This window comes from Podarcis vaucheri, assembly GCF_965113315.1.
Source record: "Podarcis vaucheri genome assembly, chromosome: 5".
Taxonomy (NCBI): Eukaryota; Metazoa; Chordata; class Lepidosauria; order Squamata; family Lacertidae; genus Podarcis; species Podarcis vaucheri.
Window position 1 is genome coordinate 62,210,962 of NC_138763.1, and position 27,178 is coordinate 62,238,139.

The following is a 27,178-nucleotide window of genomic DNA, read 5'->3' on the forward strand; positions in this document are numbered from 1 at the left end:
TTTAAAACGCCAAATAAAATGTAGAAAGAAAAAAGAGGGTATACGTCCAGAAAAGATGCAAGAGAAATAAAACAACCACCTGACTTCCTACCATTCCTCAAGTGCATTCAAAATCTAGTTTTAAGCAGCATTCTTCCGCTTTCAGAACTTTGTCCATCTTTCTCTTGGGACTAAGGCGGACAGCTGGCTTTCTGCATATCTCACTTTATAAATAAAAATGTTTTAATCAAACTCAGGATACCTGACTAACCATGGCTGATTCCCCTGCTGGATGCAGATTTGAGATTTTAGAATTGGTTGGTTTGGGGTTGTTTTTTTTACTAGAGAAGTGTTTGTCATCATAGTGGATGTTGCAGAGATGGAAATACAGTGGAACCTCGGTTTTCAAACGTAATCTGTTCTGGAAGACCGTTCAGCTTCCAAAGAAACACCAAATATCAAACGGCTGGCTACAAAGTCAATGGGGGTGGTGGTGGACAACACCCTGGAAGCTGTTCAACTTCTGAAAAATGTTCGAAAACAGGTGCAATTACTTCCAGGTTTCTGGTGTTTGGGTTCTGAATTGGTCGGCTTCTGAGATGCTCAAAAACTGAGGTTCCACTGTAACCTGTACATTATAGAGTCCCTTAGCAGAGCCTTACGACCCCACCAGATTGTTGATAGATGCTGAACCATTCAGTGTCACACTGGAAGACAGATTTTATGTCCACAGCAAATTAGTTTGCAAGTTGTTTGCTATGTTCTCCACAACCAACTGGGACACCTTTGGATGGGAGGGAGATGATGTGCTGCTTGACTGCATTGATTAACAAGCAGCATCTGAAATCCACTGAAGTGCACTGTGCCAAAGGCAGCTGGTTTCCCCACAGAGTAGCAACCGGAAATGGCCCAAACCTAATATAAGTGAGCAACTCTTAGCATGCATCCTGTCAGCTAAATTTTTAATGTTTACCTTCCAGATATAAGGTGGTAAGTTCAAGTTCAGCATTTCCCACTGTAACAAGCAGGATGAGGCATACTTTTTGTTTTCATATAATTGCGGTAAAGCTATTCATTTCTTGCTGATCTTAGGGATAGCTCAGTTGGTGAGACTCTTAATTTTAGGGTTGTGGACTCGAGCCCCACAATGGGCAAAATTCCTGCATTGCAGGGGGTTGGACTAGGTTATCCTCATGGTCTCTTCCAACTCTACAGTTCTATGAGTCTATGAGTCTAAGTGTCACATGTGTGTGTCACAGCATACTGGAGAAATAATACAGTGGTGCCTCGCAAGACGAAAAGAATTCGTTCTGCGAGTCTTTTCGTCTTGCGATGTTTTTTGTCTTGCGAAGCACGGTCCGTCGCAACTGCACCTCTTCAAGCGGCTTTAAAAAAAAAGTGCAAGACGTTTTCGTCTTGCGAAGCAAGCCCATAGGGAAATTCGTCTAACGAAGCAACGCAAAAACGGAAAACCCTTTCGTCTAGCGAGTTTTTCGTCTTGCGAGGCATTCGTCTTGCGGGGCACCACTGTAATAATAATTAAATAAAAATTTGTCCAGTAGCACCTTATAGACCAACTAAGTTTGTTCTGGGTACAAGCTTTTGTGTGCATGCACACTTCTTCAGATACACTGAAACAGAAGTCACCAGACCCTTATATATAGTGGGAGGGTAGAGTAGGGTATTTCTCAGAAGGGTAGTAGGAGATGGGTGATTAGCTCAATGGGTATGGTAAACCTGTTGACAGTTGACAGGTTTATCTGTTGCGGCACAGCAGCAGCAGGAGGCCCCATTAGCTAAAGTGGTGCTTCAGGTTAAGAACAGTTCCAGGTTAAGAACGGACCTCTGGAACGAATTAAGTATGTAACTAGAGGTACCACTGCACTATTTTTAGAAACAGACGAATGTCCTCTATCAGCTAAAGCATGGTGGGCTGCCCTGAGATACTGGCTCAAGATCTCAGTCTTTGGCCAAGGGAAGAGGTTACTTGCATACCTAAACAATGAGGAGTTTACCAGCTCATGGATGAAAATTATGGTTAGAAAAGCCACTTCGATTGGTATGCCACCTTCTCTCCTGTACCATCTGAGCTATGATACCACCCTGGAATCTCTGAGGCAAAGGCTCTGGCAAAGGCACTATCACATAGTGATCTCCAATCTCAATCTCATTTTATCTGTGGCCCATTAGCAGTAGGAATTCACTATGGGTTCAAGTTTAAGACACCTGCATATCTTAGAAATTTGTACCAACATATTGGCGTCTTTTCACCAAAGCCAGACTAAATGTATTCCCATCAGAAGTGTTAAACGGCAGACTGAGAGGTATCCCTTATCAAAAAGGGATCTGTGTGTGCTGTGTGTCGACTGCATGAGGCATATTTTATTGCATTGCGGACAATACGATCAAGCTAGGGAACTATTGATTAAACTATTATTGGCAAATCAGCTGGGTCAATCTGAAGCCTACTATATCAAATATCTTCTGGACGACAAATCCAATGATATCACAGTGGCCGTGGCAAAGTTCCTTTCAGTAGTCATGTGAATCAAAGATCAACATACCCATGACTAAACAAATAACGCTTTGGTCTTCCTTCCCTGGGGGGTTGTCTGTATGAATCTGTATTTTATTCTGAATCCATGTTAAGGGTCATTGGACAGCAATAAAGATTATTATTATTATAGTTGTTGTTCTTAGAACTTCCCAACTTGGACAATGGACATAAAACTATATCATGTAAGTCACCATCGCTGGCTATAACTCTGTTGTCTTAAAACCCTACCAAGCTTATAAGGAGTGGTCTAGGAAGAAGCACTTGTGACAGAAAGTTAAGTAACTAATTTGGATATTAGGTTCTTCTTTTATTAGGAAGGCCAAACATTCTCAAGTTTCAGTGGATTATCCTGGTTTCTGTAATAGTGATCTTGCTGCTTTGGGCATGTGCACACTCACACACTACACAATTACAGTAGAATAGAAGAAAGGACATTGTTCAGCAGTAGAGCACACGATCCAATGGCAAAAGATCCCAAATTGCATTCCTGATGTGACATCTACAGGTATGGCTTGGAAAGATTCCTGTCTGAAAATCTCAGCTGCTGCTTTGTGTTATAATACTGAGCTTGGTGGCCTGATGTTCTGAGTCAGTACAAGGCAGCTTCCTATGTTTCAGTGAAATATGGCCGGCACTTGAAATCAAAGACAGAATAAATGGAGTTTGTGAATCAAAGGCCTCAGGGGGAAAGGAGGAAGCCTGTCTAACCAAAGAGAAGCAGAAAGGTAGACATTTAGCAGAGAGTTTGTTCCTCTCCCCCCCCCCCAAAATGATTCGGCAGCTCCCATGATTACTGATGGCTATGTGTTGATTATGTTCTTCTGTCTCATATTCCTCAGAAAACATGCCACTTGCTCAGAAAATTTGATGGATTGCAAAAATAGAGTGAGAGCTGCCAGTCCCTGCTAGATCTGTATCTGAAGTTAATGGATGTTAGGATTATACATTTTCTTGTTTTGCTACAGCAAGTCTGGCCGCATGTTTCTTAATTGTTGCTGCTGCTACTGCCGGCTTCTGCCATATGGATATTGATTGCTGTTGCTGTTTCTCTGTCAATTCAACTAGTTGTTGGCTGCCAACATGCTAGAAGGCTCTCACAAATGTGAAAAACAAAATATTTGGGAAACTGATAAGCCTAAGAAACTTCAGTGAGTAATAAGAGAGAGCGACAGAGAGAGAGATCTTTCGTTAGAAGCAACAACCACCACCACCACCTCTGCACTCTCTTTTAAAAGAACTTCCATTAACCTTGAGAGAACTCTACCAAGTACTTTTCTGGAGCAACGCTGGCAAATTCCCACTGTGTCAAGGATATGTTCTGATATGCACGTCATGAATGATCACATGGGCAACCTTGTTGGTACTGTAATGCATTTGGGAGACTGCTTGAGGGAAACCTACGAAACAGAGCTCGGGGTAGGCAACATATGCAGAGCATTTGAACATCTCTACGTTAAGCAGAAACTGTATAGCCCTGTTCAGGCATTCTTAAATTGTTTCCATGGAGGGGGTGCTAGGTTGTGTGTAGGACCCCAACCCGTCTACACTTGCCCTGCCCCTCTGAGCAGGAAGGTCCTGAAGGTGGATTTGTAAGTGTGTCACCTGAACCTATAAAGCCATATACGGCTTAGGCCCAGGCTATCTGGTCTCCCATTTGAAGCTGCCTGGGCTCTGAAGTCTTCAAGGGAGGCCCTTCTTTCAGTTCTACCACCCCCACAGGCATGCTTGGTGGGGACACGGGAGAGGACCTCCTCCTAGAGAAGGAAAATTGGCTCCCACCATGTTGGGTGCCACCTTGAGAGCCAGTGTGGTGTAGTGGTTAAGAGTGATAGACTCGTAGTCTGGGGAACCGGGTTCGCATCTCCACTCCTCCACATGCAGCTGCTGGGTGACCTTGGGCCAGTCACACTTCTGTGAAGTCTCTCAGCCCCACTCACCTCACAGAGTATTTGTTGTGGGGGAGGAAGGGAAAGGAGAATGTTAGCCACTTTGAGACTCCTTCGGGTAGTGATAAAGAGGGATATCAAATCCAAACTCTTCTTCTTGTCCTGCTAGCAGAAGGCCTTTGGGAACTGACTGTTTTTTTAAGGAAAGGGCTTTAATAGTACTGTGCTGTTTTTATTAGCTGTATTTCAATAAATTTGTATTTATATAGTTTTAATTCTATTGAAAGTTTAATTCTTATTATCTTTTAAGCTTTTTCTATTATGTCTGTGCTATTTTAATTTTTGTAAATTAAATACTTGAATCCTGTTCTGGGGGAAAGGGGAGTTTGTAATCATCATCATCATCAACATCACACGCTTACAAGCCTTCTTCAGACCTTCTCATTCAACATGTGAATGCACTTGGTCACCTCCTTGAAAGGTACAATGTCAGAACAGAGCTTCAGTTGGTTATCAGTCCAACCTTATACATGGGGGTAGCCAAGGAGAGCAGGGTGGGCAGCTGCCCCTCCATTCAATCAAAATGAATACAAATCAATTCAAATCTGAGGCTCTGTCCTCCCCCACAAAAGCCTGGCCCACCTAACAAAAACCCTGGCTATGCCCATGCCTTATAGAATAGATTGTAGCGGTGCCTTTCAGAAGCAGTTTGAATTGTGGAGGAGCCATTTGCCACCAACCCCTAATCCAGATGAGTCCCTCACAACAAATTGGGGGAAGCAATGGGGAGCACTTTCACCTTTGTGAAGCCCTAAACACTCCACTGCCTTGACTGATAGTGGTGGCCCCAAACTCATGGTAAGCTCCCCCTTCCTTGCAGGTTAAAGATCTGTGGTAGAAGGAACAACCTGTAACCAGAGACAGAGTTCCAATGCAACTCTGACCCTGAATGGATGAATGAGCAAGGACATTATTCTTCCCAACAGCTTACTCCTCAGACATGGGAGACTACTGGAGAGATGACAGTGTGTGTGGAGCCTTGCTTGAGATATGCATTTATCCTAGGCTAAAGCCATCCAGTCTCAATCACCTCTTCATTGAATTGAACTGAAAAATGTGGCAAAGTGTTTGTGTGGAATGGTCCTTATTAATACAAAATTAAGAAATAATCAGTTTGTTTGTGTTTCTGGAAGAGAGAATAATTATTGATGCATTAGTTTCACTTCTGAAATAATACCCAGTACCAGTAATTCAGAATACCAAAATCTGGGGAGAAATTCAGATGAGGAAAATCTCATCCCTAATTCTGATTGTGCAGCACAAAACTGAGAACCACTCTACCCCCTGGTTCATGAATTCTCAGAAACATCTCAACTTTAAAATGTTTGCAGTCTTAAATGCCAAAAGATTAATGTCTGTGGCTTAGAAGTTACCACTGGGATTGCTAACATGGTGCTCTCTAGTTGTTGTGGACTACAACTCCCATCAGATCCAGCCAGCATGGGTATTTGCCAGGGATGATGGGGGGTTGTAGTCTACAACATCTGAAGCTTAGCTAACCATAAGCTACAGAGTTTAAAAAGTACTATCATTTAAGTTGTTGTTATCCAACTCTCTGACATTTTGGCAACTTTAGTAATTCTTAAGCAGAGCAAAATAGCACTAAAATATTTTTCATGAACACACACACTTACACTTTGGTCACCTAATGATTGTTTCTGGGCTACCACAATACAGCTGCTTCTGCCTTCAGTTTAGCAGTACTATAAAGGAATGTGCAGTGTCCATTGATCTTTCCAGAGCAGATACTTTTTTCTGATGAAAACAGATAGATTTTCTTTACAATGGCACACGTTGCTGTGGTCCTGCTTGCTGGGAAATGCTTTCAGTGCAATACTAGTGATAGAGATGTCACCTTTTCTTGTAGATACCAGAAGTGATCAAGAGCATGTTTATTTCTTCACAAGTACATAAATGCTACATGTTCTGATCTCAAAGTATTTGCATTCACCTCCATAGATTTCAAAAGCCGATTTGGAGGGTCCTATGCAGGCAAAACGTACAAGGATGTTAAAAGATGCAAAAACAGTTGGTGGTGACATCTCTCTGGGGGATTCAGCACATTCCTAATTCATTTAGCTGCTTCAGAATGAGTAGGTTTTGACAAGTAGAGTCTCATAGCTGGTTTCACAAACAGCTTGAGTCAGCCAACATATACTTCCTGGGCTGGCTATCCTCTTTGTGAGCAGAAATGGAAGATGCATGCCCACTCACTTCTTCAACATATGAAAAGGATTGTCAACGTGTATGTGTGTTTGTGTGTACTGGCCATTCCAAGCCAGGAAGGTTTCTTCAGAAGCAACACCTAATTGGGGACTACTTCCATATATGCATGCTGTCTCTGTTTAGAGTGGTCTCACTGAGGTAAATGGGAATGAATGAAATATGCAATAATGTCAGTTGCTTCCATGAAGCAAAATGGGCTTATAGGCATGCATGTTTGTTTCAGTGGGTCTCAGTATGTTCTGCTTTAAGAGTGAGCATGCCAGTTCAAATGATTTGTAGATTCTAATGTGGAGAATAAAGGAACCAAAGTGCAATGTCAACAATGTCACAGGATCCCTATATATTTGTGGTGGTGGTGGGGGGGTGGGAGAGATAGGTTTTGAGCTTTGCAGCCGTCACTATGCTCTCAATTCATAAGAAGCTAGAATACATCATGCCTAGAATTTGAGCCTTGAACTTTTACTAGCAGATACTTGGATTGAATGCAAAATCCAGGCAGACAATGGGGAATTGGAAAGACTTGGAGAAAGACGTGAAATGTATCTGGAGGAAGATGCTTAGATCAAATTGTTTGCTCAGCCTTAGAAATGGGCAGACAGGAACAGGCACATCATTCAGAAGTGATCATGATTATTCATTGTCCTTTGAATATTGTACATAAAGGTCAAGGGGATTTTAAACACGTGATTCCCTTGGCCTGTACTGTGTGCCCATTCTGATAAAGTGGTTTAATTATTTTAAGGTTCAGTATGAGAATGTCACATAACAATGGTGTTTACTGAAAGCTAGACCTTTGCATTAACAAAAAAATATTTGTAGAACCATGAATTTAAAAGCATCCTTCATGCTAAGGTTGCAAACAGTGACTCGCTTGTCACCTGTGTTTAAAAAGAGCAATATTGCTCCCTGGCTTCGGAGCCAGAAAAATGGTTATTCTCTCTGGCTACACACGATTATAATCTTATGAGTGATACCACCAAAATAGGGTGTAGGTCTTTGCATCTCTACTCACTTGTTTCCTGGCAAAGCTACATTAGGATGCACTAAATTAGAAACTTATAAAATGGCAATCAACAGTGTGTCACTTTGAACACAATATTGTAATCCTGAGACATGCAAAATAATAATCAATTAAAAATTCACAAATCCATAAATGCAAGCTTGTAAAGTCTTTTATAATACTAAAGGGACTCACAAAATATAAACATTCCTTCATTTTTTAACCATATTGATTTTTATTACCTGTTTGTATTATGTTGGAAATCATAGTGTTACCAGATATATATTAATTTACCACACACTGTATTCCAACCATGCCAAAGTGCTGTGACTTTAAATCCTGAGAACTGTAGCTACAGATCCAGGAACCCTTAATAAACTACAATCCCCAGGATTCTCGGGGAAGCAGGGAGCCATGTGCAATGTATGGTGTAAATGTGACCTCTATCTCACAGGGAGTCTTTATGAGTACTACATACTTTGCCCTCTAATGTGTGGAGGACAATAGGGATGTACCGTATTTTCTGCTCTATAGGACGCACCGGAAGATAAGATGCACCTAGTTGGGGGGGGGGGAGGAAACAAGAAGGATAAAATTCTGAACCCCAGAAGCCACAGCAGCAAGAGGGATCTGGCTTCTGGGATAGCCTCTTGCTGTTCTGGCTTTGGGGACAGCCTGTGAAGCCTCCGCAGGGCAGCGGGTGCCTTCTCCCCACTGTCCTGCGGAGGCTTTGCGCAGCTAACCCCAAGCTAGAACAGCGAGATGGAGTGCTGTGCAGCGCTCCGTCTCCCTGTTCTGGCTTTGGGCTTAGCCATGCAGCCTTCATTCGCTCCATAAGATGCACACACATTTTCCCTTACTTTTTAGAAGGGAAAAAGTGTGTCCTATAGAGCAAAAAATATGGTAATTAAAGGTGGGGTGAGTCTGACCAAACTGCGGGAGGCAGTGGAAGACAGGAGTGCCTTGCGTGCTCTGGTCCATGGGGTCACGAAGAGCTGGACACGACTAAACAACAACAACAGCTAGCACATCCCCACTCTCAAATGAAGGGCACTCAGGCTTCAACATTGCATGCAGTTGTGGGTTAGGCAACTCCTAAGTCCACCATCTTATCATAACTGTGATTGACTCTGAATTTGTTAAGGCCAGTTGTCAGGCACACATTGGCTTCAAGGCTTTGGGAACCTTTTTTGCTGAGCCTTGTGGAATATGCCTGGTGAATTAAAAGGGCTGCTCTGGACCAAACAATAGCCTTTTGCTGCTGCTGTTTTTTTCTTGCAGCAGAAGTGGCATGTAGTATAAATCAGGTTATTTTTTGTCCCTTAAATAACCCAACTCCTCAAAGTAATGTCACCTCCTTTACAAAGGGACTCACATTGACTGCAGCAAGTGACAGCTGCTCCCATCTCACTAGCACAAACTCCTGCTGCTTGCTTCTTCTCTCGTGTTGGACAGCACTCATACCTCAATCTGGTTTATTTTTGTTTACCGTATTTTTCGCTCTATAAGACGCACCAGACCACAAGAGGCACCTAGTTTTTGGAGGAGGAAAACAAGAAAAAAAATATTCTGAATCTCAGAAGCCAGAACAGCAAGAGGGAAAGCAGCAATCTCTCTGGCTGTTCTGGCTTCTGGGATAGCTGCGCAGCCTGCATTTGCTCCATAAGACGCACACACATTTCCCCTTACTTTTTAGAAGGGAAAAAGTGAGTCTTATAGAGCAAAAAATACGGTATTTAGCAAGATGTATATACTGCTTATTCAGAAAACCCCCTCTAAGCAGCTTATATAAAACAATGTAAAATATTCATAATACAGATAAAGAACTTAAAAAAACAACAACTAGACAAATATGTCTAGTTATTATTATTATTATATGTGCCATTTGGTCAACTATAGATAAAAGTAACACCACACACACAAACATACACACAGATATGGATCTCTATCTCTCTGTCTGTCCAAGTGCATCTCTCTCAGTCATTTCATGGGGTGAAGCAAGCATCCGCAGCCAACTTCACATTGCCAGCATGCCACAAGCAAGTACACAGGATGGCCCACTGGATAGTGGGGGAGAGAGTACTCCCACCTTCCTTCCACATCCTTCAAACCCAGTTTGATTGCAAGGGCACAGAGCCTTCCAGCTCTAGCAACTGATCTGCCACATCAAGAAATAAGATAAAAACAGAGAATTGTCAACCTGGTGCTCATAGGCATCAAGGAAATCCTGTGTGGACACCTTGGTGCTCACATGTACTGGGTTACCAATCACATACACAGGAGAAACACTGATTCATATTCATAAAAAGCTCAGTAAATCCATGGCACAGAATTCCTAGGCACAAATATCAATGAAGTAATAATAGTGAGTGCCTCTGAGCTTATGAAGAGTTTATTTCTCTCACCAATGAGCAACTGTAGCCTGCACACACTCTGAGAATTAAGACATTCTTAAGGACTATAAAATATCTGAGCAGCAGGTCTTTCTGGCCCCTGAGCATTCCTCTGTGTTCTTTGGCTAAATATTTAATCCCGACTTCAGGCTTGGTCTTTGGTTTGTACTCCTGCCTTTACCATGGGCTTTGACCTCTGGACCACTTCTCAGTTCCAATTCCTGCTTGTTATCAGACTCGACTCCAGATTCCAGACTCCTCACTTGCCTTCAACAGCTGCTTAACAGCCCAGGGATGCATACAAACATGGACCCATTGAAGAATTACTGCAAGACAGCAAATGTTGCTGTGACTGCCTGGTACATATGACTGCATCAAGATGCTTAATTAGAAGGTGCCATTCCTGAGGTCAAGAGCTTCAACTGGGGGGACTGGAGCTGAAAGGACAGTGTTGGCAGAAATTTGCACGAATAGGCCTTGCCAGTTCAGGTGGTTCATGCAGCCTGCAAATCATATGGGCTGATGTTGCATATTCCTGTAGCTGACTGAACACACAGAGGACTGAATATACAGTTTCATGCTCCTAGACAGAGACCATGAAGTTCTTATTCTAGGTGCACAGTGAAACACTAAAGCTACTGGCACTTATAACATTATGGTTCGCTTCCTTTTGCCCAATGACATAAATTATGAAAATTTAAAGCATCTAGACAGTGTCTACCAAACTTTGCAAGGCTCACATTTCATTTGACCATTCCAAACATATTTGGAGATTAGTCTTGTACCCCCATTCTCCATGGCTCATGTGACAACAGGGTTGAGGGACTAGATCCAGCTAATGGCCTGGATTCCTATCTCCTTCCACTTTGAGCCAATATTGACAGGTGGATGAGGCTGCCCACCTTGTGATCATCTTACGCCACAAAGATATCAAGTGGTTAGTTTTTCTTTGCCTGCATGGTTTGATTTCAAACCGTGAGGACAAAGCACAGTTCTTTGAAGTGCCAAAAATCAGCTGATTGTTGTCTTTGCAAACACCGATGCCTGCAGAGGCACAGGACCTGAGAATGTTGGGTGGTAGTCAACTAAGTGTTACTCAGAGTAGACATATGGGACTTAATAGGCCTAACTCGGTCACGTTCATTGATTTCAAAGGGTCTGCTATGAGGAAAACCTAGTTGAATATCATTCTCTGTTTTGATAGGGAGTCACATTTTTACCTGCCCCACACCTGGCATCATATATAACATAAAATGTGGGGCAGGTGGATGTGGATTGGCCAAAACAGTCTCACAAGCCAAATGGGGCGATATAGGAAGCTCAATTAACTCTTCAGGCCAAAGATTTCCATAGCTGTTACAAAGTGTGAAAACATCGTGGCAGTCTGTTAGCTTAACTAGGACCAAACAATATTTAAAGATGTATTTACTGTTTGCAGCATTTATATATGCCAACACATATATGCATGTTTGTCATATATGTGGGTGTGCATGCCTGTGTTTCAATGAATACCTTGCCTTTTGATCAAAAGATCTCCCAGGCACAAGAATCCACTGAATACCAAGTCTGGCTACTGCTCCATCTTGCTCAGTACTGCCTACACTGACTCTCCAGGGTTTCAAAAATAAGTCATTGCTAGTCTTAACTGGAAATGCCAGGGACTAAACCTAGGACATTTTGCAAGCAAAACATGTGCTACTTCTGCAGGGAATGGGGGAGGAAGCTGGCTCCTTTTAGCTGCTCAAGCTCTGGCTGGCAGTGGAGTCCAAGATGGCAAAAACCTGTAGGTGCTATAGATATCATTATTCTCGGTGCACAAATAGGGAAGCAGTTGGTAGAATGACCTGCTGCACCTGCTCTCTGGCCATTAAAAAACACTGGCTCTGCACCCGTCAGTAGATCATAATAATACAGTGCATGGACCCCAAATCCCACAGAAACTATGCAGAGGTTGCGATCAGGCTACTGAACAAGCCAGAAACTTCAATCCATTCCTTTAAAATTATTCCAGCTTCCCTTGAGCTTTCCAATTTCCCTTGACTTTCTGCCATGTTACTACTTACTCCTGAGAACTGCAAAAAGCATAATAAATGTGTATGGCTTTCAGGGAAGAAAAGAAATATGCTAACTAATGTTGCACATCTTGAAATATTAAGTTCAATGAAGTAGCTTTCCTTGGAAATCAAAGCTACTTCAAGGTAATCAAAAGGCTGTGTGTAACTTGGCTGAAGGTCAGGCTGACCTTGACAAATGAAGCAGTATCTAATGAATGGTTGATTATGTACACCTGCTTTTTAGGTGGCACATCAGATAAAATAAGAACATTGCTAAGTTATCATTAAATGACTTGAGTTCTTTGACCCTTCACAAACTGAAGCAGACAAAATTATTTTTGCCTTGAAGTCTGTCCTCTGTTTAAACAACAAATATTGACCAGAGTTGGGGAAGAACAACCCTATAATTCCTAGGTGATAAAATAATGTGTCATTTTTTTCTATCTTTGGGTCAACAAAAAGATTATGCAGGTTTCTGAAATCTGATTTTATCTGCCATAGTATATTGACCCATTGCTCTTTCCTACAGAAAAAAAAAAATCAGCTTCCAGGTATTTGCAATTGCCAAATCAGACATCTGAGCTTTGCCAGCCTTCAATATTTCATAATGAATGAGCAATCTGTTTTTATTTATTCAGCTGTCACTCCACTTGGGAGAGAGGGAATGTTAATAATTATGGACAGTGGAATTCCTTATGTGAATATTCTGTTTCTCACCATGAATCCCTATATATGTTCAGCCATGACAATCACATTAAAACTGTTCTAAAAGAAATTACATTCCTTCACACACATTACTCGACAAATAAGTATCTCATAAATGCAATCTTCCCAGCACAACTTCCACAGAAGAACAATTGAAAAGAATTTTAATATCAATAGTTCTTTGTGTACTGGATTGTTTTATGCTTCAGTATTCCAAGCAAGTTATGCAAATCAGAGTTTAGTAATCTTCCTCTTTTTGGTCATTGCATAACAGCATCCCACAACCTAGTGTGCTTCGTGTGTTTTGGACTACATTTTCCATCAGGCCCCGCCAGCAGAACCAGTGCACAGTCGTGATGGGACTCGTAGTCCATCAACATCTAGAGGGCACCAGGTTGATGGAAATCTTCTGTACGGCATTACTATCATCAAGTTATCATTCACCAAAAGGGACCACTAACAAATACCCTCTGAGATACATGAGTACAGTCTTCCTGGGCCTCTATGCCTCACCCATCTGTTCCCACGGTTGTCTTTTACAGAACTCCACCTTTCCCACAGGATTGATCTTTAATGGAATAAGTTTAGCTGGTAGACTTGCAAAAATAACAGAGCAACAGGAGCTTGATAGCATAAGACAACAGTAGCACAGTGTCCCGTTTGTGTAATCTCCAATGCATGATCAGGAAAGCTTTTGGGACCCTTTCCTGTAAACTTTAAATTGACTTTAACACAGGTCACTCAAAACCACTTGCATCAAATGAAGTGGACTGTAGCCCATTATTATGACATTCATTTCTTTATATTTTATTGCTGCAACAAACTAGTATGGCTGCCACTGGAAATCAAATTAAGTCCAACATAGCATACTAGCATGATCATTTAATGAAACAGAAGCTCCCAGAACTAAAGCTGCTACACAGAAGGTAAATCAGCTGAAAAGAGCGAAATCTGCTGCTGCACCAAAGCATTAAAAGTTAGCAGAATCCTGGAGGAAGGGATTACTGTAGTTTCCTATTGGAAATTTTGCTTTAACTACCCCCACCCTCTACTCCCAATCAGATATTTCACTTGGCCCTTCCCTCTCCCCATTTGCCTTCCATGGGAACATAAGAAGAGCCTGCCTATCTAGTCCAACATCCTGTTCTTCACTGTGCCCAGCCAGATGCCTATGGGAAACCTGCAAGCTAGACTCAAGTACAAGAGCACTTTCCCCTCCTGCGGTTTCCAGCAACCAGTATTCCAGTAGTTCATGTGAACTACTTATGTCAGCTTCACCAACAAAAGGAGCTTGTCCTCCAAGGCATCTTCCATCTTTCTGAAAGGTTACAATATAGTCCCCCAAATAAGTGGACTGTCAGTTACATGAATAGAGTTCACCAACCAACTAGCCTCCTAAGGAGCTACGTTTTCCACATTATACCCCCTTTTAAAAAAGAGTATAATATGAAAAACTCAAAGTAAGTCAATTGCTCTTATTCTTCCAATGAACAGAAAGATCAAAATGCAACAAATGCAACAATAGATTTCAGTTTGGTGTTCTTGTAATATCTGGCCATTAGCAGGAATGACTACTAATAATGGATCCTTGCTGGGATGTAGACCACAACTCTCTTTCTCATCCAGATACAGATAAATACACATCCCTATTATTTTGTCCATCCGCAGAGTATTTTATGGTTTTGTATAATTTTCAGTGGAAGGCACAATAGTGGATCAATAGGGAAGAGCAGCAAGAAGATAAGGCAGCTTTGTGTAAAACATCTGAAAAGCCATTGAAGTTCAAGAATTATCTAACTTGTCCGACATGTATCAATACAAAATAAAAATCTAAGCTAATTGGAATAAATAAGTCTTGCTGGCTGGCAAGGAATCACATTTTTCCGCCAACAAAGAAACTCTGTGCTGTATGAGAAAATTATCTCTTCTCATTGTGTAGCACTATTCCGGGAAAATACAAGAAAGAAGAAAATTGCATTAAAGCAATACTGTTTTCCATTAAGAAGAAAAGCTGTAAAAATAAGACAGGGCAATTACCATCTGGTTATTGTTTGAAATACATTTTTTTATCTAAGCAAATGGAGGAAGGACCAGTACAATCTTTAAAAATTCAAGTGGCTTGCTATGCATTGCATTCTCTAATTATCATTATTCAGAGGCTTAAAAAAAATCAGAATTGCTGCCAATTAGTATGCTTTTGGGGGAATCCATAAAATACAAGTCCAGATTTATCCTTTGAAAGATATATCTTCTGGCCCTTTCTAGGCATATACTCAAAAACAGCAAACAAATCAACCAATTTCAGCTTGCTTATCTGTGTACCGTACCTGAGATATGCAAATTTATGGAATTGATTTCATGCATACTGTGGTATGTAAGTTGGTTTTGATGAACTGATGGATCAATTAACCATCCATGTTAATAACCATCTACATGGGATAATTTGAGTGCTAAAAATACACATTTGAAATTAATATTCTACAGAAAGTTGGCTCAGCTTCTTAAAAAGCTAATTTTGTTGTTTGACAGCAAACTAAGCTATTCCGGCAGGCTCTTGCTGAGTTGGGCATGTGGTAAAACAGCCACATGAAGGTTAGATTAACTCAACACATGTCCCCGCCCCCCCGAGCAGACTATTGGAATGCCATTCCCCATCTCAGCATGCTGAGGCAAACATGTATGGAGGTGTCCAGAACCTATGTATACTAGAGACTTCCACTGCCGCCTCACCTCACCTCTGATAAAGTGGTGGTGCGCAGGGAAGGTTCTGTTAGCAGACCTTGCCCCTTGGGTGAATTAGACTGGAATAATTACTTGGCTCTTTCAGTACATCAGGTTATGGTGTCCCATCAAAGTACACTGTGTTGAAGACAGCAACTTTGTACTAGGATCCAGAATTTTGTTGCTTTTGCAGGATTTGCTGTAAGCCTGCTACAGTTTGGCACATTTTGCAGTCTGGTGCATTTTTCGGGCAGAAGTAAGGCATAGAACTTACAGCCCCAAAACTCTGAGATAGTATACTCAGGGGGGTTTTCCATGTCATTTTTTAAAGGGTGTAGTGCCTATTGCTTTCTCTTCTGCAGGTGGTTGGCTGCATTCATGGCTTCACCCCAGAACTTCCTTGAGACAGCAGCATCAATCAGCATGCTCATTGACATTTCCATTAGCGAGTGATGCTTTCTCTCGGTGATGCCATTTTGAGAGGGCATATACAGAGCAGTGGTTTGATGCTGTATGTCATTCTCCTGCTTGATATTATGACCAGTAAATTCACTTTTGTCCGTGCGAAGCACTTGCACTTTTCTCTGGAATTTTTTGCTGGTGAATGTTACACAATCCTTCAGTTTTTCAAATAATTCTGCTTCACTCTTAAGAAGGTAGGCCATGGAGAAATGACTGAAGTCATCAATGAATGTGAGAAAGTATTTGTTCCCTCTGGCTGTGAGAGTTGACACTGGTTTGCACATGTCACTGTGCGCAAGCTCCAGAGCAGCAAATGCTCTGTTCTCACTGACCTTTGAAGACAGCTTGTGAGTTGCTTTTGCCTTAATACAGATGATGCACTTCATCAGAGTACTGCAGGTTGACAATTCCAAACATCTTGTCAATTGCTTCTTCGAAAGTTCCTTGGTTGCATCTGGGAATCTGCCCCATTCTGCAATTCCATTTGTCATGTACTTCTTGCTTGTTTGCCTTTGCATCTTCTGTTGAAAGAACAAGCTTGTAAAGATTACCATCTATCTTTGCAGTGGTTAGTACATCTTTTCCCTTCTTAATGAAGCAGTTGTTCCTGTTAAATGGTACAGGAAGACCCTTATTGGTTGCATGCTTCATGGAGAACAAACTTCCACAGAGATCAAGAACATATAACTTGTTGAGTATGGGAATGAGCTTCAACTTGTCCCTTGGCTGGACACACTTGAGAAAGCCTTGGCCCTTCCCTTCAGCAGTGATGCTGTTCCCATCAGCAAAGTAAATCTGGTCGTTTGGATTGAGTGATGCAATGAAGGACTTGGCATTTGACATGTGACTGCTTGTGCCAGAAACAACATACCAGTGATGAGGCATTCTGTTGTGGATAGCTTTGAGGCTTGTGTCCCAGATTTCTGTAGACACATCACTTTCAACCTTTGCTTAGGGATTGAGTTTCTTTTGAGTTTTCTTGGCTGCTCAGAATCACACTTGTGGCAATATTTCCTTAGATGTCCCATTTTTCCACAGTGAAAACATTTTCTTTGGTCTTTTTGCTTTCCGGTAGCCTTAAGAGATTGACCTTGACAAGGGTCTGTGCTACATTCACCATCAAGGCATTCATTTCTTCTATGATGCTCCTCAATGAGTTTGGTAAAGACATAACTTGATGTCAAATCAGCTTCTGGTTTGGTTTCCAGGGCGTTTATCAGCAGAGCAAATGACTGGGCTAAACTGCATAACACGATAGCCACTATGTAGTCACCCTTCATGTCCCTCCTGATTTATCTCAATTGCTGAATAATCTCTAGGATGGCATTCAAGTGAGCCTGCCTATATCTGCATCCTGCTTCAACCCAAATGAATACAGCCTCCTCAAAAGAAACAGCTTTGAATTCAAAGTGAAACATTGCTGCAAATTGCACAGATCAACAGGGAGGAAAACATAGAGCTCAAGAACATAGTTATTTATTTTTAACTAACCTGGAATAGGCTGGGGTGTTAACACCACTGCAGGAAGAGGCCTAGGGGCAGTAGCTGGCCTAGATAAAGCCACAGCTACTTGATTTGTCATAACAAGAGGTTTATCATGTCCCTGGTAGATTCGTAGCTCCTCAGGATGTATCCATGATGAATCCAGAGCAAAGGCATTGTTTAAATAAATCTGCCCAGAAGAGGAGAAAGAAAAAGAGAAAAACATTGCTCATGATATAATTCAATTGACTGCTATGGCTTCTTTAACATTCATTGGAACTCTCCATTATCAGATTAACCTTGGCTTTCTGAAAAGCTTCTAATTATTTGAATTCTCTGTATCTACCCAAGCGATCTGATGTCAAACCTTTGTAAACAGCACTGCCAGAACAAATATACAGCTTAAAAATTTAGAATAGAAAATAATTGTACCGGCAGAAGAATGGAAAATAAAGCTGAGATATTGTTTCCAGTGGGTGCAGTTGTGCCATTCATTATTCACTGATAAATCCAACTAATCAATGAATAAGACTTGTGTGAGAGAATGAGAGGTAACCAGTTAACATCATCAGACTGCATTGCTTCCTTCAAGTAAAAAAAACTCCTGTTTCATCTACATCTTTTATGAGTACTTATAATAAAAAATAGTGGATTTGATGCAAAATAACTTAGTCACAATTTAGCCCTGTGGGGGAGAGAGAGCATGCAATCCTAATGCCCAGATCCACTAGCTAGAGAGGGTTAGGATATGGCAGAGGTTCCTCTCCACTCATGGAGAGGTGGGGAGGCTACACCCACAAAAATCTCCATAGCCCTAGATCTAGCACTGGAGGTACTTCTATCCCTGGCAGTTGGCATTAGGCCTTGGAACAGACCTTTTAATGCAGTGAGAAGCTGGGACAGATTGCAGCCTGTACCCAAAGTCCCTTCATTCTCTGGAGAGCCTCAATATTTGGCTCCCCATGCACCCAAGAACCGAGGTAAATAATTTTGTTTTACTGCAACCAATAGGGGGATTTTTTAATTTTTTTAAAAAAGATACATATATGAACAAATATAAGGTAAGTCCATCCCGCTGCCTTCTACCTTGACTGCTGCAAGCTGGTAGAACTTTAGAAACTGCAGATAATCCACCACTTCACATCCCCCCCACTTAACAACTGTCACTCAAGTTCCATTGGTTTCAATGGGCTAAAGCATATATAACCTCCTCTGGCTCGAACCATCTCTATCTCTATCTCTATCATCTAGTTAAAGGTAGGTAGCTGTGTTGGTCTGCTGTAGTCAAAACAAACCAGAAGCACCTTAGAGACCAACTAGTTCGACTACTAGTTGGTCTCTAAGGTCTCTATCTCTATCTCTATATCTCTATATATCTGCTTCCCAGTTAATCAGGGATACCTTTTAGTGGAGCAATGGTGTTTTAAACAATTCAGCTGATTAATTGTGGCAGGCATGGTACTTACCTTATTTAATGCAAGATAGTATTCAAGCTACATAAGCTTCAAACCTGCTCCATTAAAATTGGAAGTTTCTTATTGATTTCATTAGGAGAAATACTATACCCACTGTGAATGCATTTCCATTTTTGAGACTATTGATTCATATATAAATTCCAGAGCCCTAAAAGACTATCCAAATTACATGTCTCAGAGGATCCTCTGGGATTCTGTTTATCAAATGACAAACTTTGTGGCCACAAAGAAAATTGCTTTGTGTTTATTATATAACATGGAAGTCTGACATTCAAAAAAGAAAAGCATTTTTTAAAAACAACAACAACAACCCCTCTTGGCATGCCCAAGTCCTTTTGACCCTGGCCATGATGCATAAATCATATGATATCAAATGATGCATGTATATCACTTTGTTCGTAACATTCTTTCTTATGAACAGGGTTGTGCGTATACCTGAATCTTGGTACAGACACACAACAAATAAAAATCATAATTAATTTTCTTAGTATATCTCAGTAAGCCTAAGAGTTAATCCAAATGTGCAGGCAGACTCATGGCACTAATTTCCTAAAACTTTGCCATGTGTAGAATGTACACAGTGGGTTGCTTCCTTGAAAGCATCCCTACAACATAGAAAGGAAATATCATTAAACTAGTAGGCAAGAAGCCTTATCCTCAAATGAGAGCTTTCCATAAGCTTTGGAACAGGGATTTTTCAAAATGATAATTCCCCACAGGCATTCACAGGTGAGAGCTGTTTCCTAGTTCTACTGAATCTCTCAGCAGTGTTTGATACCATTGACCATAACATCCTTCTGGACCTTCTAGAGAGGCTGGGAGCTGGGGGCACTGTCATACAGTGGTTCCGCTCCTTCCTCCTGGGCTGTGGTCAGAAAGTGGTGGTGGGGGATGAGTGTTCAGACCCCTGTGGGGTGTTCAGACACTTGTGGGGTGCCTCAGGTTTCTGTCCTCTCCCCAATGCTTTTCAACATCTACATGCAGCTGCTGGGAGAGATCATCAGGGGGTTTGGGTTGGGTATTCATCAATATTCAGATGATACCCAGCTATACCTCTCTTTCAAATCAGAACAAGTGAAAGCAGTGAAGGTCCTGTGTGAGTGCCTGGAGGCCGTTGGAGGATAGATGGCGGCTAACAGATTGAGGTTGAATCCTGACAAGACAGAAGTACTGTTTTTGGGGGACAGGAGGCGGGCAGGTGTGGAGGACTCCCTGGTCCTGAATGGGGTAACTGTGCCCCTGAAAGACCAGGTGCACAGCCTGGGAGTCATTTTGGACTCACAGCTGTCCATAGAGGCACAGGTCAATTCTGTGTCCAGGGCAGCTGTTTACCAGCTCCGTCTGGTACACAGGCTGAGACCCTGTCTGCCCACAGACTGTCTCGCCAGTGGTGCATGCTTTAGTTATCTCTTGCTTGGATTACTGCAATGTGCTCTATGTATGGCTACCTTTGAAGGTGACCCTGAAACTACAACTAATTCAGAATGCGGCAGTTAGACTGGTGACTAGGAGTGGCCGCCAAGACCACATAACACTGGTCTTGAAAGATTTACATTGGCTCCCAGTACGTTTACGAGCACAATTCAAAGTGTTGGTGCTGACCTTTAAAGCTCTAAACGGCCTCAGTCCAGTATACCTGAAGGAGCGTCTCCACCCCCATCATTCTGCCCAGACACTAAGGTCCAGCACCGAGGGCCTTCTGGCGGTTCCCTCACTGCGAGAAGCCAAGTTACAGGGAACCAGGCCGAGGGCCTTCTCGTTAGTGGCACCCGTCCTATGGAACGCCCTCCCACCAGATGTCAAAGAGAAGAACAACTACCAGACTTTCAGAAGACATCTGAAGGCAGCCCTGTTTAGGGAAGCTTTTAATGTTTGATGCTTTACTGTATTTTAATATTTTGTTGGAAGCCACCCAGAGTGGCTGGGGAAACCCAGCCAGATGGGCGGGGTATAAATTATTATTATTATTATTATTATTATTATTATTATTATTATTATTATTTACTACTACTGATCTTTTTGTGTGTGGAATCAAACTTGAAAAATCTTCTTATATCCTTGCATTTTTTATTATATTCATTAATTGCCCCATGATTTAGTTATATGGGTAATGCACATAAATTGTTCCTTACCAAGATGGAAATGGAATGTGAGGCTGAACCTTAGGTTTTCTTCTTATGAACTGACCTGGATCCTGCAATCATCATTGGAGGCCCTTCCTTGTGTGCCTCCTCCACAAGATGTCCAGAGGGTGGCAACATGAGGGCTGGCCTTTTCTGTGGTGGTTCTCAGCTTGTAGAATGCTTTCCCCAAAGAGGCTAACCTGCTGCCGTTGTTATGTATCTTTAGGCACCAGGCAAAAACACTAAATTTCTGCCAGGCCTTTGGCTAATTAAACAACCTATGACCATCTAAACTGTGCATGTGGAAGGGGTTATTGTTTTTGTTTCTTGCTATGTTATATATTTTTTAGTTTTTATATTATAAATCACCCTGTGATACTTTGATAAAAGGTGGTATAGAAATTTAATAAATAAAATAAAATCACAAATACCTCTCTCACACAGTCTGTCTAACATCAGTACACATCATGAGGCTGGGATTCCCCTATCAATATTTTGATCAAACATACACTTCCAGTCTGCTTTCTTACATCTTCTAATCTTTTGGAATCTGCTATCATTTGGACTTGGTCCCATTCACCTAGCAGTACTTAAAAGCTTCCTTTTCTACATAGGGTAATGATCCTGGTTTATGTAGATTAACTACCTGGCATAAAGGATGCTCAAAATATTGTTAGGCCCCTGCAAAACAAGCACAGCTCAGAGTGGGATATCATTTCCAGTGAGTCCCTCCCCACCCACCCACATTGTGCTCCCCATTGCTGCATTAAGGGCTCCTCAGTGTATGGACTGAGAGCTTCTTCAGGTTTCCTGGACAAGGAAGAAGCTGCTCACTTTCCCCTGATTCTAAAGTCACCAGGCTAGCAGACTTCTGTACCCGGCAACACTTCAATCACAGCCACTGCAAATAAATTCTTTTTGTAACTAGGTTAGAAAGACTATGTTTCAAATCAAATCAGCAACAGCTTAGAAACTTTAGTCCCCAGTCTGGCTCAACACTGGCTGGCACTGTGGTTTAAACCACAGAGCCTAGGGCTTGCCGATCAGAATGTCGGCGGTTCAAATCCCCACAATGGGGTGAGCTCCCATTGCTCGGTCCCAGCTCCTGCCAACCTAGCAGTTCGAAAGCACATCAAAGTGCAAGTAGGGAAGGTAAACGGCATTTCCGTGCGCTGCTCTGGTTCACCAGAAGCGGCTTAGTCATGCTGGGCACATGACCCAGAAGCTGTACGCCAGCTCCCTTGGCCAATAAAGCGAGATGAGCACCGCAATCCCAGAGTCAGTCACGACTGGACCTAATGACCTTTACCTTTACCTTTACCTGGCTCAACACTGGAACGTGGGGGAGGCAATGAACACAATGGGACCCTATCCTCTTTTCTTTCCTGCAACAGGATGCTTTTCATCAGTGGTTTCTGTCTGAAGCTTGAAGAATGCTTCCAGTCCAACCCCTGCTGATGGTCTCTAGACGCAGCTCTCTTAAAGTGGGTGGGGTGCATAAGCCAGGATGCACTCCAAAATGTATAAAATAAAACGAACATCAGGGAGGGTTTATGTGCTCATTCTGCTGCTGGTGAGCCAGTGAGTGAACCACATCAAGTGTCTTCATTTACATGCATGCATACATATCCATACATTTTATTTGTATACCACCTTTCCAAAGTTCAAACAGTGCTCAAGGTGGCTTGCAGCATGAGAAAAGATACATAACTACAGCATAGCTAAAGTTCCCATAAACAATAAATGAAACATTAAAGATACACAACCAAACTGAACCATTTCCACATAAGGCCTTATTATGAACAGGTAACCTGGCTCTGTTGGGTCATCACAAACTAAGTCAAACTCAGAGTACATCAACTGAAACCAACAGACATACTACTTGTCCACTGTTTTCAATGGCTCTAACTCTAAGTATGACCAACAATGGTGATTGCCAAATTCATTTTATTTCAGGAGTCTTCCAGTTGAGGTTCATCAGAAACTTTTAAATAATGACTCAGGTTCTGATCAGGTTTGTGGTTCAGGGAGGAAAATATAGTTTTGGGTTGAGATTCAGGATGGTTAGAAACAGCATTATTAATTCACTGTTATTCATATATTTAATTGCAAAATTTGTAAGCCAATTTGGAAGTTTAATACTGAGATCAATATTTTAAATGAATGAATTGTACCCCATACATTGGTACAGTAATATAATTCTACCTACAAAATCTCAATGCCTGTTAAGTGAAGAAGAAGGCAAATTTTAACTTACCTTGCAGTTTGGAAGCCTCTTTTCTACCCAACTTTTCCCAGAATGGTGTGGAGCAGCAGTTGTGTATACTTGAGGAAAAAGAGGGACAAACTCCACACTTGAAGAAGGTGAAAATCCAATCACTGGAGAATGAGCTCCAAACATCCACTAAAATAAAGTTTTTAAAAGGTAAGAATACACTCTAACATATTAGTCCATACAGCTTTTGTTTGTTAATTATTCATGTTTTCATTTCTATTTCATATGTATTTTTGAGTGCACATTATATGATTCTTATGTATCCTTTTGCTTCCTCCAAAATATGAAAAAAATTCACTGGGGTGGGGAAACAATTCGAAATTTACTGAGTTCAGCTATAAATTACTACTACTAAGAGCTTATGCAGCAACTCAGAACTACAATACCATGGTGAAGAGTGACTGTGATCCTAGTACACATCTAATATTAAATATGGCAAGGGTAAAGAATTAGTGGAGACCAGCTGGAATCTGACTAAAGCTACGGTATGTAGATATGAGTATGTCTGCCTATGATTTCAGGAAACAATTCTATCTCAATGGAGTGCAACATTTCACCCTGAATTCTGTTTTAGATGCAATCTAACAGGAATCCTACTCATAGATGAGTCATCCCAATTCACTCCTCAAGCAGACCTCTCTTCCATAGTCTATTTCCACTCCATTCTGTGCTGCACAACACCTTTGCTTGTTGCTGCAGTACATCTGATGGTATTGGCTGTTGTGAATATAGCCATGACAAACCACAGCACGGCACTGGTGTGGTGTCTTGAGACAGTTCTCAGTGCTAGAATGATGCTACAAGTCATGTCCCTTCCCAGGTACAGCAGTGGTTGTTTCACATCCTAAACTTCTGTTTTTATAAGCAGTGGCTCATATGACAAGGCTGTTGGACATCAAGCAAATGTTTTAAAACCATAGCTAGGTGGATGACAAACAGCATAATTTAACTGCTATGTTCAAAGGAAATCTCACTAAAATTAGTGATCATTCAGCTTTTACACAGGCAACAGCAAATCAAAGGCATCTACAGGGCCTTTGGTATATCCAAACTAGAGGAATGTTATTGCTTTCAATCCAATTCCATGGTTCTCCAAGTTCATAAATTTTCATTCGGTCCTGGAGTGTGTCTTTCCCTCATCACTATGCTCTGTTCCTACATGCAACCATCAAGTGCCAGCACAGATTTCTAGCTTAGACATTTTATTAGGAAACTGGAATTTATCCAAAGAATTTGGAGTTCAAACATCTAAGTGAAACAGCATCAAATTTATGTCAGAGGCATTAAACACCACACATAACTAATTCCATAATTAACATAGTCAATGAAATCTAATGCATGTATTAAAAAATACTTAAGGCTAATCTCTAAGCTGATCATCCACCACTACTTTCAAATGTGCCTTACAATCCACACACACACACGTGTGTGTGTGTGTGTGTAACCAGCAGTGATGATGAGTTTTATTGCTTGAATTAATATGTGATCAAGAACAGCTAATGCCTGCCATATAACATCAAAGAACATCAGAGCAGAAGACACTGAATGCAATTGCTTATTTTAGGATTTTCTTTATATGTCCAGCTGATGCTGTCACAGTAAACTCAAAGTGATGGTGAGAGGGTTAGTCCTAATGAGCAGATTCATGTGCAGCCACCCACTTTCTTCTTTTATTAAAATATATATTTTGCAGATTTCTAAACATGAAGGGAAACACAAGTTCTTAGACATTTAATACCTCTAGTGGTAGCATCCTGGCGTTGCAACACATCCTCTCTTAAATCAGTCCTGTTCTACACCTTGAGAAAGCCTCCTGGAGCAGGCACAATATTGTAAAAACAGCATAGTGCATTGAATGAATACACCAGCTGGCCCAAAATGCTGGTATTTTTAAAAGAGTGTGATAACTTTGGTTTAAGATGGTCAGGAAACATTGCTTGCAATATTAGAATAACCTGTAGTTTTTATTTAGATGAGCTTTATGCAATCATCCGGATTGTATGGAAGATGATTTGTAATGCAAAATAAATGCTCAAATCCAGCCTTCAAATCACTGCCCAGTTTGCGACTAGGATGCATCTGCAATAGGCTCGTGTAACTCCATTCTTTTTATCGAGTTTTCCATAGTAAACAACTCTACATTCTGATTGACTGCTGTAAAATACACGGCCCTGTTATTTATGGATTTATTAGGGTATCAACAGGAATGAGTATTAAGGGAGTAGCAGGGCATAGACCTTATGGCAGTGTCGTTCCAGTGCAATCGTGAGAGCGACATTACTAAAAAAAAAACGAGCAAAGAATGAGCCCTAAATGTCAGAGGACTGCAGTCTTGTAAGGAAGGCACACTATTTTGGATGTATTTTATAAACGTATGAAGCTCAGAAATGTGCAGTCCGTGTGGTTTGAGAGTGAAAAGGAACGAGCTCAGCATTAGCAATAGCTTCGTATTAATAGTTAATGTGGTCTCTCTCCCTCTCTTTGCCCCTCGTCTTGTCTTTAAAGTCTGGTGGAGACACAGTGCGGTTCAACAGCAAGGCGCAGACACACGTCTGCAACAGCGAGGAAATTTACGGGCGAACTTCAGCACCACGGCGCGTCGGACAGCGACAGAAGTTCCTTTCCCACCTCTTTCACTGCCAGCTTACGCGTTTCCCAAGGCTCGTAGCGAGTTTCCCAATGTCCCCTTTCTCATTCTCCTGGGCGCTTTTGAACCCACCACGGAAAAGAACCGGCGCGATGGGAGTGAGGAAAAGCGAAGTGCGCTTTCAACAGGACCCTCCGTCAAAGCAACCAGAAAAAGAAGCACGAATAAAGAAGGCGGGGGGAGGGAGGCAGATGGTGGTGAGGGGAGACAGGCAAAGAGGCAAAGGTTCCTTCCTTACCTGCCCGTTCAGAAAGGGAAGCTGATGAACCGCGGAATGATGCTCCGGTGCCATCAAAGGCAGGAAAGGATCGCAGGGAAGTTGCCAGCCCGAAACCCCCTGGATCAGCGGCGCAGGCGGCGGAGGAGGCGGCGGCGGCGGTGGCGAAGAGAGCAGCAGAGGAGGGGGCACCACCCCAGCGGCGCCCCCGACCCGAAAGAGCCCCGCCGCGCTCGGGACCATCCAAATCCAGGGAGGCGCTGGGGGCTCCGCATTCCCGGGCCACAGGAGAGGCTGCTGCCGCTTGGCTCTCGGCACCGGGAGCATTCTACATCTTACAGTACGATTCCACCGGCGAAGGCGAGCGGCAGCGGGATCCCGGCTGGGGGTTCTGATCCGCGGCGCCTGGGGCAGGGGGGCGAGGGATGCCCATCAGTGCCCCGGCTCTGGATGGAGGCTGAGAGCGGCGGCAGCGGTCGCAGCAGCGGCGCCTCAGTCCTGAGCCGGTTGGGGCTCCACTTCGTTCTGTGGCGCTGCCGGGAGCTCCGCCCCTTCGCAGCCCCTCCCGCCTGACCACGCCCCCCGCGGCGGCTGCTCTCGCTACTGCTGCTGCTGATGTTGCAGGGAGCCCGGGACAAGGAGGAGGAGGCAGAAGAGCCGCACGCAGCTCTTGCTGCAATTGACTGGACGGGGCGGGTGCCCTCTAACTTCTCTCCTCTAGCAAACCGGACGGGGCGCGCCGCAGAGAAAAGAGGAGTGCGATGGGCATGGGGAGATAAGATCAAAGTGACGCGGGGGTGGGGAGCAGCGAAGGGAGGGGGGAATCCAAGAGCAAAGGATGGAGGACGACTCGAGGGAAGATGGAAGCAACGCGAAGACGGGAGGCGGGCGAGAGAGGAGGATGAAGCCAGAGAAA

The 27,178-nt window shown here is 42.5% G+C and overlaps 1 protein-coding gene across 2 annotated transcripts in view; it reads right to left on the reverse strand.

The window, feature by feature from the left end:
• The window catches only part of TCERG1L (transcription elongation regulator 1 like), a 185,531-nt gene extending 158,585 nt beyond the window's left edge, over positions 1 to 26,946 (reverse strand). The window contains exons 1-3 of one of the 2 annotated variants that reach the window (XM_082222900.1): positions 26,284 to 26,946; positions 23,381 to 23,527; positions 17,535 to 17,715 (exon numbers count right to left, since the gene is read on the reverse strand). In XM_082222900.1, coding sequence (XP_082079026.1) covers positions 17,535 to 17,715; positions 23,381 to 23,527; positions 26,284 to 26,589 — 634 coding nt within the window. In that variant the 5' untranslated portion in view covers positions 26,590 to 26,946. The remainder of the gene's footprint in view (positions 1 to 17,534; positions 17,716 to 23,380; positions 23,528 to 26,283) is intronic. The other variant, XM_082222899.1, reaches the window with a different exon arrangement.
• Positions 26,947 to 27,178: the final 232 nt, after the last annotated feature.